Raw genomic sequence first — 13,371 nt, 5'->3', positions numbered from 1 at the left:
TAATTTTATATGTTATTTCTGTAGATGTCATTTATGTTGGCTTTCTTTTTGATGAACCAGCACAGCTAAAGTCCAAATCACCCAACATTTTTTCCAACTTCATCTTGTCATCTGGCTCAAGTCCCGTCGTTATATTTGTGGCTGCATGGTGGCACAATTGCTTGCACTGTTGACTTGCAGCAAGAAGCTCCCGTTGTCTGAACGGTGAAACTGTTTCTGCAGTTTCACAGTACCGACTTATTTACTCGCAACGTATTAAACTAAGTCAAGCTGCCTTCCTTGATCCAGCTGACTGGCAGTGTGGGGATAAAACAGGGAGCAGATCAGAGCTGCTGTGCTCCACACAGCTGGAGAAAACTTCATCCCCTCTGTCACCCTTTCTGGCATCTCACTAAAGTAGTTTTACAACAATATTTAACATTAGGAAGAGCATCCTGGTAAGTCTTTCCAGCTTTGAAACTGTAACTTTTCAAACCTTGGCATAAAAAAGTTACAGTTGGTGCTGTTGATACTTCCCTGACTTGAAGTATCATAAACTGTATGCTTTAATTTTTCTTTAAGAAGCAATAGCTTAAACGAAACCTCACGTACACATCAGAAAAATTGCTTTACGTTCTATCAGTCTACTCAGGCTCGTCCAGCAAAGACAACTCCCCACATTTCCATCTGTCGATATGCCAAAAACAAGCTGTGGAATGGCCCTTTACCACACCATCTTACAGGAAAAGAAATGATTTGGGGAACATGCTAAATAAAAGTGACCTTGGTTAACATTTTCTACTCAAATGTTCAGAATGTTAATCAAAAACAGCTGAGTCTCAGGAATCATGGAATTTTAAAATGGAAAATTCGTATCAACCCTTTCTGATTAAATACTGTAATATATGCACCCAGCTGTGTGAATCATGGTGATCTTGTTATTCCACTGGAGTAGAAAATATCAGCTTTTAACTTATCATTTATAGACTTATGATTTGAATACGTGGTTACAATCCTTGTGTGTTTTACACATGTATGAGATGGATATACTTATTCAACAAATTAAATGATGCTAATTAGTCAGACCCAGGGTTGATGATTACTGGGGACAGAATATTTAGACAAAAATTCCACACCCTTTCAATTTCATTATGGAAACATTTTCTTGTTAACCACTAACCTAAGTGGTTTACTTTTCTCATCAAGAACCTGATTGTTGTTAACATTTTCCATCTGCTAACTTAAAATACATAATAATTTGTGTAAATAATGGAGCGAAACCTGTTTTTGGTAAATACTCAATTAAGGATCATCAGCATAATCATCATCATCCCTGAATTAAATTACAGGGACAAATGTTTTTGTTTCCTTTTTGACCAACAGTTTTATTTTGACTATGTAATTTTGAGGCACACAGATATAGGGTCCCATGTATAGAGATGGGACCAAAACACCCTTGAGCCTGTGTGTTTGTTTGGATTGCAAACCCGTGAGTGGCTTGTTTCTGGGTATTTATTTTGGGGTAAGGTTTAAACAGACCATGTCACAGTTCATTTTGAGAATCTCTTTCATGAGCTTTTGCCTCGATAAGTTAAACACTGGGAGATTATATCAGGTTTGTGGCAGATAGATGGGGAAGTGGGGAAGATCTGTACTTTTTTACATACAGTGTTAACCAATGTTTGATGACCACTGTGCAAGCTAGCCTACAATTTCTTAAAATCAGCACAGGGGCAGATCAACTTAAGCTTCAGTCTAGTCCCAACTGTCTTTCTTTGCCACCCATTTTCTTGTAATGCTTCTGTTTCCAATTGTTTGTGTGATTTCAGCTGTTTGCTTCCATGCAGGTTTTGCTGTTTGCACAATTGTACAAAATAGTGGAGCCACTGTTCATTCAGTGTTTTCACATCCTGTAGCTTATTATACCACTAACATTTTGCTCTTGAAGGACTTTTTCCTGTCGTCTTCTATATTGTTATGAGATTATCTGGTTGTTAGCACATATAGTCAGCTTTTTTGTTTTGCTGACACACATTTGGCCTTGTTTGCTCACTCAGGGTGGCAGACTACACACAATGTGATTGTTGTTGTTGTGCTCAGAGAGAAAAAGAATGGCGGTAATGAGCTGTGACTGATGCCTAAAGTTGATGTTTTTGCTGGCATGTTTGCCTCACAGGACTGTTTTGTTATGCAAGATAGAAGCTTTAGCACAGAAAAGGATGTGCTTGCATGTGCTTTTATGCTCTTACGGCACTGTGCTCACATTGGGTGGCACAAAACACAAGAAATACTACCCTTGACTTGTTTGAATGGTTTTTCTTCTCAGCATTCCTCAAATTTTCTACTCAAATTTTCTACATCTCTTTCTATCTCTTCAGGTACGGGACCTATTCATATGAACAATGTGCAGTGTATGGGGTCAGAACGCTCCATCCTGGATTGCTACTTCCAAGAAGTCCAACCATGGACATTCAAACACACTCAGGATGCTTCTGTGCGCTGTAACGTTCCCAAGACTGGCATAGAGAAAACGGTACAAAAATTAGGTTGCTAGAACTCTTTGTGGCACTCTATAATTATGGGAGGTCGATTTTGATCTTCTAACCTCATGGTTATCCAGGTTCGTCTTGCTGGTGGAAGAGCCTCTTCGGAAGGACGTGTTGAAGTTTTGATGGACTTTGGGGGACGGAAGCGCTGGGGTTCTGTCTGCAGCGAAAACTGGGGGATAAATGAAGCTATGGTGGTGTGCAGACAGCTCGGTTTGGGTTTTGCTGCAAGTGCTCATCAGGTAACATCCTCAACCAACATCCCATTATACCTTGTATGAAGTCCACAGCTTTTCTCAAAGTTTTTAAGGATTCTGTTCTGAAACTTACAAAGCAGTGCTCCCTCTTACAACAATTAGTTTTACTTTAAATGTGACAATGTAATTTTTTTTGGAGTTGGAGTTTTTACAGATAGATCCCTATGATCGCTGTGTCTGTGCTAGATTCCCTAAATAATAAACTGTAGTGCTGCTCCTCTAATTGTTTACCTCCACACTGTCTTCCCTTGGCAGGAGACATGGTACTGGCCCGGTACTGTGAATGCAAGTGAAGTGATTCTTAGTGGCACTCACTGTGTGGGAACAGAGCTCTCTATCCAACAATGTCGTCGCAACAACCACATCCACTGCCCTCGCGGAGGAGGAGCCAAGGCTGCTGGGGTCAGATGCTCAGAGAGTAAGCTGAACCTCTGATTAGAACCTCCAGGTCTTCTCTTCTGATGTGACAACTTGAACATATCTCACATTCAACATCTTTCAGCTGCTCCAGACCTTGTTTTGGATGCCCAGCTGGTTCAGGAAACAACCTACCTGGAAGATCGACCACTTCATTTGCTGACTTGTGCTCATGAAGAGAACTGTCTGTCATCCTCTGCTGCCAGAATGAACTGGCCATATGGCCACAGACGCCTGCTGCGCTTCTCTTCACGTATTATGAACCTAGGTCGATCCGATTTCAGACCCAAGGCATCGAAAGAAAGTTGGACATGGCACCAGTGTCACAGGTAGGAGGCAAATGAAGGTGATAGATATCTTACTGGTATGGACTCTTAAAGGTGTAAACTCTGCTGCTCTTGTATTTCTAGGATGTCAAATCAGCACCTGTTCTCTAATGCTCAACACCATCTGTGGGATTAACTCGTTATGTGGGCTAGTTTAATCAACTATGTCTAAAAACACAGCATCTGATTTTAAGAAATATTAATAGATATCCCACAGGACCAATGCATCGTGTGTGGTTTTCAGTTACAAACAGGCTGGCAATCAAGAGCTTAAAATTCTACCAGAGTTCATCCTTATCATGTTTGTTGTGTTCCCTACAAGGCTTGCGATAAACTATTAGTGGGACTTCTTACAACTTTCACTCAACCACTTCTGTCCTGCTGCATTTTTTCCATTAAGGTCTTACTTCTTCAGAGCATGAATAAAACCTCTGAAGACAAATGTAAGACTGCATTTGTCCCACGCTCTTACTATTCAGTATATGACGGCGATAACTGTGCTAGATGAAATGTCCAAATCTGATTTACAATTAGAATGTCTTCCAATCATCCATTTTATAAAATCTCAAATGTTGAAATCCCCAAAGTTTTGGTAAAGAGTTTATTAGAAGAATGAAACCAACTTTCTCTTATGTAATGACAGCTTCCTTCATGAGGAAAGTTTGTTAAAATAGCTACAGGAACCTGAAAACGTATTGGATTGATTGCCAGTTTGAAAGCTGGAAACAGTGGTGTCACCTCTCCTGATTTGTTAGTTTGTCTGTGGCAGTGATAGCTAGAGAAGAAAAGTCGCCCAAAGATGCAAGTCATACAAGGGTCAGTTTATTATAGCATAATGTACTTATGCATGCAAGTTTCAAAGCACTCTATTCACTTAGAGAGAGTAAATAGCCGGTCCAAGCTGGCCCTAAAACAAGCCTCTGTGAGAGGTGTTCTGGTGACACCCTGCTCATGTTCAGGCAGTGAGGTCATAGGGACAGCAGCCATAGAAAGCCAGTGTTCGGTCATGTAGATACACACACTCGGCAGATTCAGACACTCACCTGGACTTTCCCCTCTGACATCACAGGCACTACCACAGCATCGAGGTGTTCACCCATTACGACCTGCTGACGCTGAACGGCACAAGGATTGCAGAGGGACACAAGGCCAGTTTCTGTCTGGAGGACACATACTGCCCCGATGGTAATGTTCACGAAGCCATTCTGTTTCCCCATTAATGGCAAGAAATTAATTTAAATGTTTCAACTACCAGCACATTGTAGTGGTCAGTCCAGTCACTTGAGAAATCTCACTAGTCGCGTCTAGCTGTGTTTAGATTTTTCTGCCTTAAGTTTTTGTCTGTTTGTTTTTGCGTGTGTTTATCTTTTGTTGTGCTGTGTTTTTCTTCAATTAATTAAGAATTATTGTTAGTGGTTTGTTGATGCATAATAGAGGTGAATTTATGGATTGTATTGTACAAATGAATTGAAGATGAAATGAATGAATGAATCCTGAGCTTAACAGATCTAAATGTTGTTGCAATTTGTGTTGGTTTACTCTTCATTTCCTTACTATGTCATGAACAAATATCTAATTAAAAACAGCAATGAAGTCAAAGACTCCTAACAATAAAAGAAGATTAAATAAAACTAGAAAATTCCTGCAGAAATTTTAAGGGGCCTGCCAACTGTGCCCATCACTTTAAACCCAGCGTTTCAAATTTGACGTGAAAAATAGATATATGCAGGTCTGACATACTTATCCCACCACTACAACACAATAACTGTAAATATTGTCAGGTGTATTATGACAATGTCAGTCACCATTGAAAAGCATGGTATAAACCCAAAGTCAGTGAAATTCAATCCGAGACCGACGACTATAAGCTTCCCACATGTGGTTCTCACTCATGGTCCAAAATAAAAAACATGAAGAAAGTTGGTAATAGTTAATTTCTAAAAACAATTTCAATTTTCATAGTAAAGATTTGAATTTACACTCAAAAATTCAGAGAAGTAATAATTTTATGTAAGCAAAACATGAAAAGTCACAGGAAATATGTATTCTTCCCACAATGCATTGTGAGATCTGATTCAGCGCTGTGGGAATACTCACTGCCTCTGTCTAGGACCCGTTGCTATGGTAATTAATGATCTGCACCTGGGCTGGCTCTCTCCCTGGTTTCTATACTTGTGAGACACCCAGCGTCGGTCTACAGGACCCTGACAAAAAACCATAAGCCCTAGGAAAATTTTGAAAACATTTTACAAGAGCAGGCATGTGTATCTATGTCATGACCAACTTTGAGATCAACAGGCCTCTATTTGTGCCTGTGAGGGGGAGTTAAACAGAGTTTTTGAGTCAGACCTCCACTGTCCTGTGTGTGTGTTTCAGAGATTAATCTTAGTGATGCTGTGAGTTCCTCAGACTCAAGTTTTTTCGTTTTTCTCAATTTATGTCGTCATTTTTACACAGAATCCCAATAAAAATAATAGCTCCAATGCCGGGATCGAGCCGCACGTTTTGATACCACTTTTGTGGGGTTTCTTGCAGCGGTACGAGCCGCATTAACGGTAACGGAAGAATAATAAATTATAAACCCTAACCCTAACCCTACCCGCAGAAATTTTAAGGGGCATGCCAAAGTGTGCCCGTCGGTTTTTAATCAAGCGTTCTGATGCAAAAAATTAGCATTAATGCTAAAGAAAGCTTCAATGTAGTCAATAACCTGTGGTGAGTCAGAAACATGTTGACTAAACTGTACCTGTACCATTCAGTATGTTGAAATTAATGCATAAGCCAAAATGCTAATATTAGCATGAAGACTAATATTCATGTAGGATGTGTGGCATCACTAGCATGTTTTCTGTCATTGATTTACTCCATTCAGTATACTGAACATCGCTAATAAGTAAGAAAATTATCTAATAGCTACCTTTAGGGAAAAGGCTAATGCTAATGCTAATGCACTGCCTTGCTGCGCAAGGCAGTGCACTAGTGGGGGCAGTAAAATGCTAAACTTGTGCTAATGTTAATGAACTGCCTTGCTGCGCAAGGCAGTTCACTATCCTGAGGAAAAAAAATGCGAAAAAAGCTTAATATTATTGCAACGCCTACGGCGTTGCACTAGCATGAGAGGAATATGCAGACTTTTATTTTGAAACTTTCAGTAGGCTTCATTTTAACCACCACACCAATTCAATGTGTAAAAGTAGTTTGTTTAAACATTTCACATAAAGCCCAAAGCTGATGTGAAAAATATCAAGGCTTTTATTTTGAAATTTTCATTAAGCTTCATTTTAATTGACCACAGCAATAAAATGTGTAACAGTGGTTGGGTTAATCCAACTATATAATGCCCAAAACAGCAAGTAGTTCTAAATGCCAGTTCAGCCCTAATCTGTGGTATCTGAAAGTTCCGCCATGTTGTAGTTCTGACCTTCAGTCATTGTAGTTCTAAAGAGCAGCTCAACTATCATGTTAGTGAGACACACAGGGAGAGAGAATTCTAACTGTTTGAAGCAGTTAGTTTTTCTGATCAAAGCGGCTTACTGTTCAGCATCCATAAGAGCAATCCAAAAACTTTTTGAAGCATATAAGAGGGCAATTTCTTGTCTCCGATGGAAACACGATTTAAATCTGTAGTTGTCTCTGCACTAACCTGAGAGAAAAACATAATAAAGGCCCAAGAGGAATATTCAGGCTTTTATTTTGAAATTTTCAGTAAGCTTCATTTTAAATGGCCACACTAATCCAATATCTAACAGTGGTTGGGTTAAACCAGTTTATATATAAAGCCCAGAACATTCTGCCCTGTCTGTAGTTATAACTTTCTGCTCACCTTCTTTCTGTAATAAGTCAGAGTTCCACCATTATTTACTTCTTAACTGCCAGCTCAGCCCTCCTTTGTAATGATTGAGGGTTCCACCATGTTAACCTTCCGACCTTCTGCTCAGGCCTCTGTAGTAAATTGTTCCATCGTGTTTAGAACTACAAAGATGGCGTTTTTGTAGTCCTAAGGAGCAGTTTGGCTTTTGTCTGTGTTCTGTTGCTATAGTGACCAAGCCTCCCCCTGTGTTTCTCCAGACAGGGGGAGAAACAATTCTATCTGTTTGAGCCAGCCAGTTTCACTCCAAAAAGCTGTTCGAACAACTCCTTTCCATTCGGGAACCGTGATACGTATTCGAAAACCGTTTGAAGCGTATGAGAGGGCTATTTGTCGTCTCATTTAGTACCGCGATTCATATCTGTAGCTCATTCACAGTAATTGCAGTGATGAGAGAAAAATGGTGTGCGCTGAGCTCAGAACTTTTTGCAGAAATGTATGTAAAAAGAGCAATTACATGATGTAAAAATTGTCAAGGCTTTTATTTTGAAAAATTTCAATAAGCTTCATTTGAAATTGCCACACTAATTTCATGTGTAATAGTGATCAGGTTAAATCAGTTATATAATGCTCAAAGCACAAGTTGTTTATAATACCAGCCAACTCCTCCTCTGTAATAATTGAGTGTTCCGCCATGTTGTAGTTCTGACATGCTGGTCAGGCCTCTATTTTAACTGAGTCTTGGCCATAGATAGAACTACAGTTATGGCAGTTATGGCTGCTGGTTTGTAGTCCAAACCAGCAGCCTTTCTCTGGATTCTGTTGCAATCTTTAAGACAACCATGAAATGCTAATGTTAATGAACTGCCTTGCTGCGCAAGGCAGTTCACTATCCTGAGAAAAAAAACATAAAAAAAAGATTTTCATTTTTGCATCGCCTACGGCGATGCACTTTTGTCAGTGCAATTTTCAGAGTTTTATTTTGAAACTTTCAGTAAACTTAATTTTCATAACCACACTAATCCAATGTGTAACAGTGGTTTGGTTAATCCACCTGTATAATGCCCAAAACAGGAAGTAGTTCTAACTGCCAGCTCAGCCCTCCTCTGTAATAATTGAGTGTTCCGCCATGTTGTAGTTCTGACCTTCTGCTCTGCCCTCTGCATTAAAGTGTTCCGCCATATTTAGAACTACAGTCTTTGTAGTCCAAACCCCAGCAGTTCTCCCTCTCTGCATTCTGTTGCTATAGTGATGAAAGTGCCCTGTGTGTGTCAGACTTATCTATCTTTATGAGACACCCAGTCAGTTTTAATGGAAAAAGCAGTCCGAACGACTGCTTCCCGTTCGGGTTCCGTAAGTCCGATCCAAAAACCGTTTGAAGCATATGAGAGGGCTATTTCTCATCTCATCTATTACCGCGATTCATATCTGTAGCTCAATCACAGTAATTGCAGTGATGAGAGAAAAATGGTGTGCGCTGAGCTCAGAGATTTTTCAGAAATGTATGTAAAACACTGGAGAGGAGCGTCAGTTATCCTGTCCCAAAACTTTGCTCTGAAGCACCTGGACCGAAAACCATAAGCCCTAGGGAAATTTTGAAAACATTTTACCGGAGCAGGCATTCGTATCAATGTCATGACCGACTTTCATACCAATAGAGCAATTTTTGCACCCATGAGAGCGATTTCAAAATTATTTTGGGGTCAAAATTCCACTCTTTTTCTCACTCTAAAAAGCGGCAGTTGGTTTCAGTTACACTCTAAGGTTTTGGCAGTTGGAAATTTCGCTCGTTTTTCGCTTTTTACGTCGCCGTCGTAACTCCGATCCCCAATAAAAGTAATAGCTCCAATGCCGGGATCGAGACACACGTTTTGATACCACTTTTGTGGGTGGGCACGCAGCGGTACGAGCCGCATTAACGGTAATGGAAGAAGTTGTTATAATAATAATAATATCCAGGCGTTCTATTGGGTGTAGAACAATAGGTGCCTGCCATGCAATGCATGGAGGCAGTGACTGACCTGCTTCGCAGGTCAGTCACTGCTCTCCTTATGCATTGCTAATGGCATGCCCCAATAATCTCCGATGTTGTCATTGTTAAATTAGTTGGTATTTGTGTGTGCCACAGGAATCCAGAAGAGGTTCTCCTGCTACAACATGGGTGATCAAGGCATTTCTGTGGGCTGCTGGGACACCTACCGCCATGACATTGACTGTCAGTGGGTTGACATGACAGATGTACGACCAGGGGATTACATTTTCCAGGTTAGAGTTTGTTTTAAACTCTCCCATTTTATGTATTTGCTTTGGTGTTGGGCAAATATCACAAGCCCAACCACTCATTATTCTGCCAGTTTTACTTCCCTCAAAAAAAAAAATTAGACTAGAGAAAATCAGTGGACTTTGCTACCAAATTTGAGTTTTAATAATATTATATAGTAATTAGCAAAAACTATATTTATATAAAGGTTGTGAAGCCAGTTCTGATTCCTCTTTAATAATCACGAGTAACAGCATTCAAAACATTTGCTTTACAAAATCCCCATTCAATCAATCAATCAATCAAATTTTATTTGTATAGCACATTTCAGCAGCAAGGGATTTCAAGGTGCTTTACATAATTAAAATAACAAAATTACTGTTTTTTTTATTATGAATTGTAATTTGCTATTATATCAGAGGAAGAGGCCACATCACATTGTTTTTAACCCCTTAACCCTCGCCCTCGGAAAATACAATGGAAAAACGGAATACGGCATTCCGTTGCATGTTAAGGGGTTTTAAGAAGAGTCTCTGTAAAACAGGGTTTTTCCACTGTTCTAAAACAAAGACATTTTTTTTTTCATTTTAGCCTGTAGAGTAGTTAGCATGACTAACCGCCAACTATCAGCATCTCTAGATATTTGTAAGAAGTTTTCAAAAGACTCCTTAGGTTTCCAAATCCAACATGTTCCATAACAGAAATAGGTTGAAAGTTAAAAAGGGTACAATAGAAAAACTCTCCTCAGCCTTTCCATTTTATTTTGCTAATCAGCCAATGTCTCAGTGCATTTTCATTGGAGATCAGAAATATTGTCAAGTGACTGAGTTTTACAGGCTTCTAAAAATGAATTATGGCGTCCTAGGATGTCTTTTTTAGTCTAAAGAAAACTACAAACTATCTTCATTGCCATTTATACCCTTTTTTTCCCCTTACGCCTTTGCAACTAGCAGACCTAAACAGATCAAACACTCTGACCCCCATTATCATCAATTTCTATGTCAGAACCGTGATCCTGCGGTGGGATGTGGTATTCTTCAGATCTTAGCATGCTGCCAATTACCTCCAAGCTGTGGGAGACACATTACAGTGACACTTACTGTTTGAACCCACTGTTAATTATTGCTGTCACCAGTGTGTTAGCAGGCTCATTTGATGATTATTGCTCTTACACACTTCACCGATGCAGAGCTACTCTATTTTTAGACTGGTTTGTGTAATTTGCCCCATGCCAAGGTGTCACACATGTACAGTAAACTCTTGTTCCAACCAGATGTGCCCTAAACATGTTGAGTGGGGTTTAATGATAAAGTTTCGTATAGGCTTGGTGTGCGTATGAAGACATAATGACAGAAAAAAAAAAAACAGCGGAGGAAACAATGAGGAATTTCACTAAAACCAGTTCATACAGAGCCGATCTTCATTAAAACCGCAACATTTTTGTTGCGATTCAGCCACTAGTTGATACGTCTTCAATGATCGGGATTGTTTATCAATCCAATGTTTGAAACCAGGTCTCAGAGTGAATCTTTCCAGTAACATCCTCCCACAGAGGTGTCAAGTAGTCTGCATGTGTGCAGAATGCACTGCTGTAGGTTGTATTGTATGCATGAACCTGCAGATAATAACAATTGTGGACAGCATTGTACTTTGTCTGCTCCTTAATTAACCCGTTCAATTTAACACAACTTCTGTTAAGGAATATATTTGTGTGACATAACCACTTGGTTCTTGGAAACATAGACGGGTTTCTGTTTTTTGAAATGAGGTTAGTGAGGCGGAAGCTAAAGGTCAAGAATGCATGCAAGTTCGACGACATGCTAAAATATTAGCGCCATATAATGGCCTAGAATGACAACTACAGCGGATTCAATATGTTTTGGCGGTGCCGACTAAACATGGAACTTTACCCAGTCAACAACCAAAAATACCGTCAGTTTTCAGGCGGCGGTTTTGTGTAAATGAGAACCAAACAACAGAAAATAAAAGAGAACATAAAGTAAGCCTAGTGCTATTCACCAAAGCTAAAACTGAAGGAATAAACACCTTTAACAGCAGCACTCTTTGTCTTCACTGTGGTATGTTTTTATGTGGTAAATAAAGGGAATGTTTGATTTTCCTTATTCAAGTCTTTACAACAAAGACCCAGCAGGCCTGTTCTTGAACCTGCCAAACACCAATTTACCCAAATTAACTATTGGCTTCTTTTAATCAAACAGCTCCTAGTTCTCCTTCTCCATTAGCGACGGCTAATTTGTCCCCCAGAATTCCTCCTGCTCTATTTTTATTTTTATTGCCTCGACTTTAACTAAGATGCCTTCGGCCCTGTACGTTTAGGTCCAATGCTGTAATTTACTCAAAAAAGAAAAAGAAAAAACAAAAATCGAAGATACTTTGTTTTGGTGCATTCACTGTCTTTTGATGTTTCCTCCTATTTTGGTGTATATTGGCTTCTTTCTCCAAGAAGCTGTTTGTAACCTGTACTTAAAGTGGGTGTAGTAGTTTACAGAGCAGCTATTAGAGTAAATGACTTCACAGTATTATCACTAGGCCAGATTAAGAGAAAGGTTGTATCAGCAGTAACAGAGCTGCTCTGCAAATGACACGCCATTAGTACATGCATGGTAGTACCCAGAAAAAGACTGATTTCAGACATATAAACACACACATTACTTCTCCGTTGCAACAGACTTGCCTTTTAGGCTAAATCCGTTTTTATTTTTGCAGCATGATGGTGGTACGAGGCGGAGCACACGTTCCTCCTGTGCAAGAGCTTAATCCTGCACTATGTTATAATTTCATTTCCATACGACCCCTGTAAATGTTGCAGAACCTCTTCAGCGGCCGATTTAGACTGGCCAGATCTAAAGAAATTGGCACATGCTATAAACATTTTTACAATTACTTTTTCTTGAAAGATCAACCAGTGTGCTTCATACTTTCCACGAAACATGCTAAAAGCAAGTGTTTTAATGGTCACACACTCATATATGGAAATCCAAATGAAAATCCTTAAGCGCAGCAGGTCCATGTGGAAGTTCAGCACATTGTATTTATCTTTTCAAATTAGAATCCTGTGTGGAAAAGTCATCCAGTCGTCTCTTTATAGCTGAGAAGCAGATTGGCTATAAAAAACAATACCAGTGCTCCTTAATAATAGCCCCTCTTACAATTTTACGTGCAGCTACTGTTTTCTTACAGTGACTTTCCCAGTGATAGGAAAACAAGGAATCAGGTCATATCTTGCATGTTGAAGTCAATCCTTAGACATGACTACGTTTAACACTTGAAGGTTTTTGGATCTGAGCTGTTCTGTTGCTGCTCTAGAACTTTTGATCAAATGTTTTGAGGCCTTTAACTATGTTTCTATTAACTATGTTTTTTTTACTTGTTTTATGAAAATCAGTTTATTGGCCAATGTTGAGTGCACAAGCACATTAAATACAAAAATACCATTAACTTTAGGGGCAATAAAGACCAGTTGTGATAGTGCAAATCAGCTCATTTTGTTTCAGAGTGGCTAAGTTGACTAATCTGGTAAAAAGAGTAGACGTAATACAATATCTCTTCCTCCTACACTTTTTAGTCTCTAATTGGCGTAACTGTTAACAAAAAGTTATCTTCTTATTTCTTCTGACCGGGCATCAGGTCCATGTGAAACATTGTATTTATCTTTGCAAGCTGGAATGCTGCATGGAAAAGTCATCCAGTTTGTCTTTTTATAGTCGAGAAACAGATTGACTGTAAAAACAATCCCAGCCATGAGAGGTGTTTATTA

The 13,371-nt window shown here is 39.4% G+C and overlaps 1 protein-coding gene across 1 annotated transcript in view; it reads left to right on the top strand.

Moving 5' to 3' along the window:
- Positions 1-13,371, top strand: part of loxl4 (lysyl oxidase-like 4) — a 28,392-nt gene that overhangs the window by 11,845 nt on the left and 3,176 nt on the right. Inside the window, exons 8-13 of the mRNA XM_014984730.2 lie at positions 2,358-2,512; positions 2,600-2,767; positions 3,038-3,200; positions 3,285-3,528; positions 4,595-4,710; positions 9,462-9,598. Of these exons, the coding sequence (XP_014840216.1) occupies positions 2,358-2,512; positions 2,600-2,767; positions 3,038-3,200; positions 3,285-3,528; positions 4,595-4,710; positions 9,462-9,598 (983 nt within the window). The remainder of the gene's footprint in view (positions 1-2,357; positions 2,513-2,599; positions 2,768-3,037; positions 3,201-3,284; positions 3,529-4,594; positions 4,711-9,461; positions 9,599-13,371) is intronic.

The sequence above is a fragment of the Poecilia mexicana genome, unplaced genomic scaffold (assembly GCF_051168715.1).
Source record: "Poecilia mexicana isolate PSO_F unplaced genomic scaffold, ASM5116871v1 scaffold_15, whole genome shotgun sequence".
NCBI lineage: Eukaryota > Metazoa > Chordata > Actinopteri > Cyprinodontiformes > Poeciliidae > Poecilia > Poecilia mexicana.
This window is presented reverse-complemented; position numbering and strand designations above follow the sequence as displayed.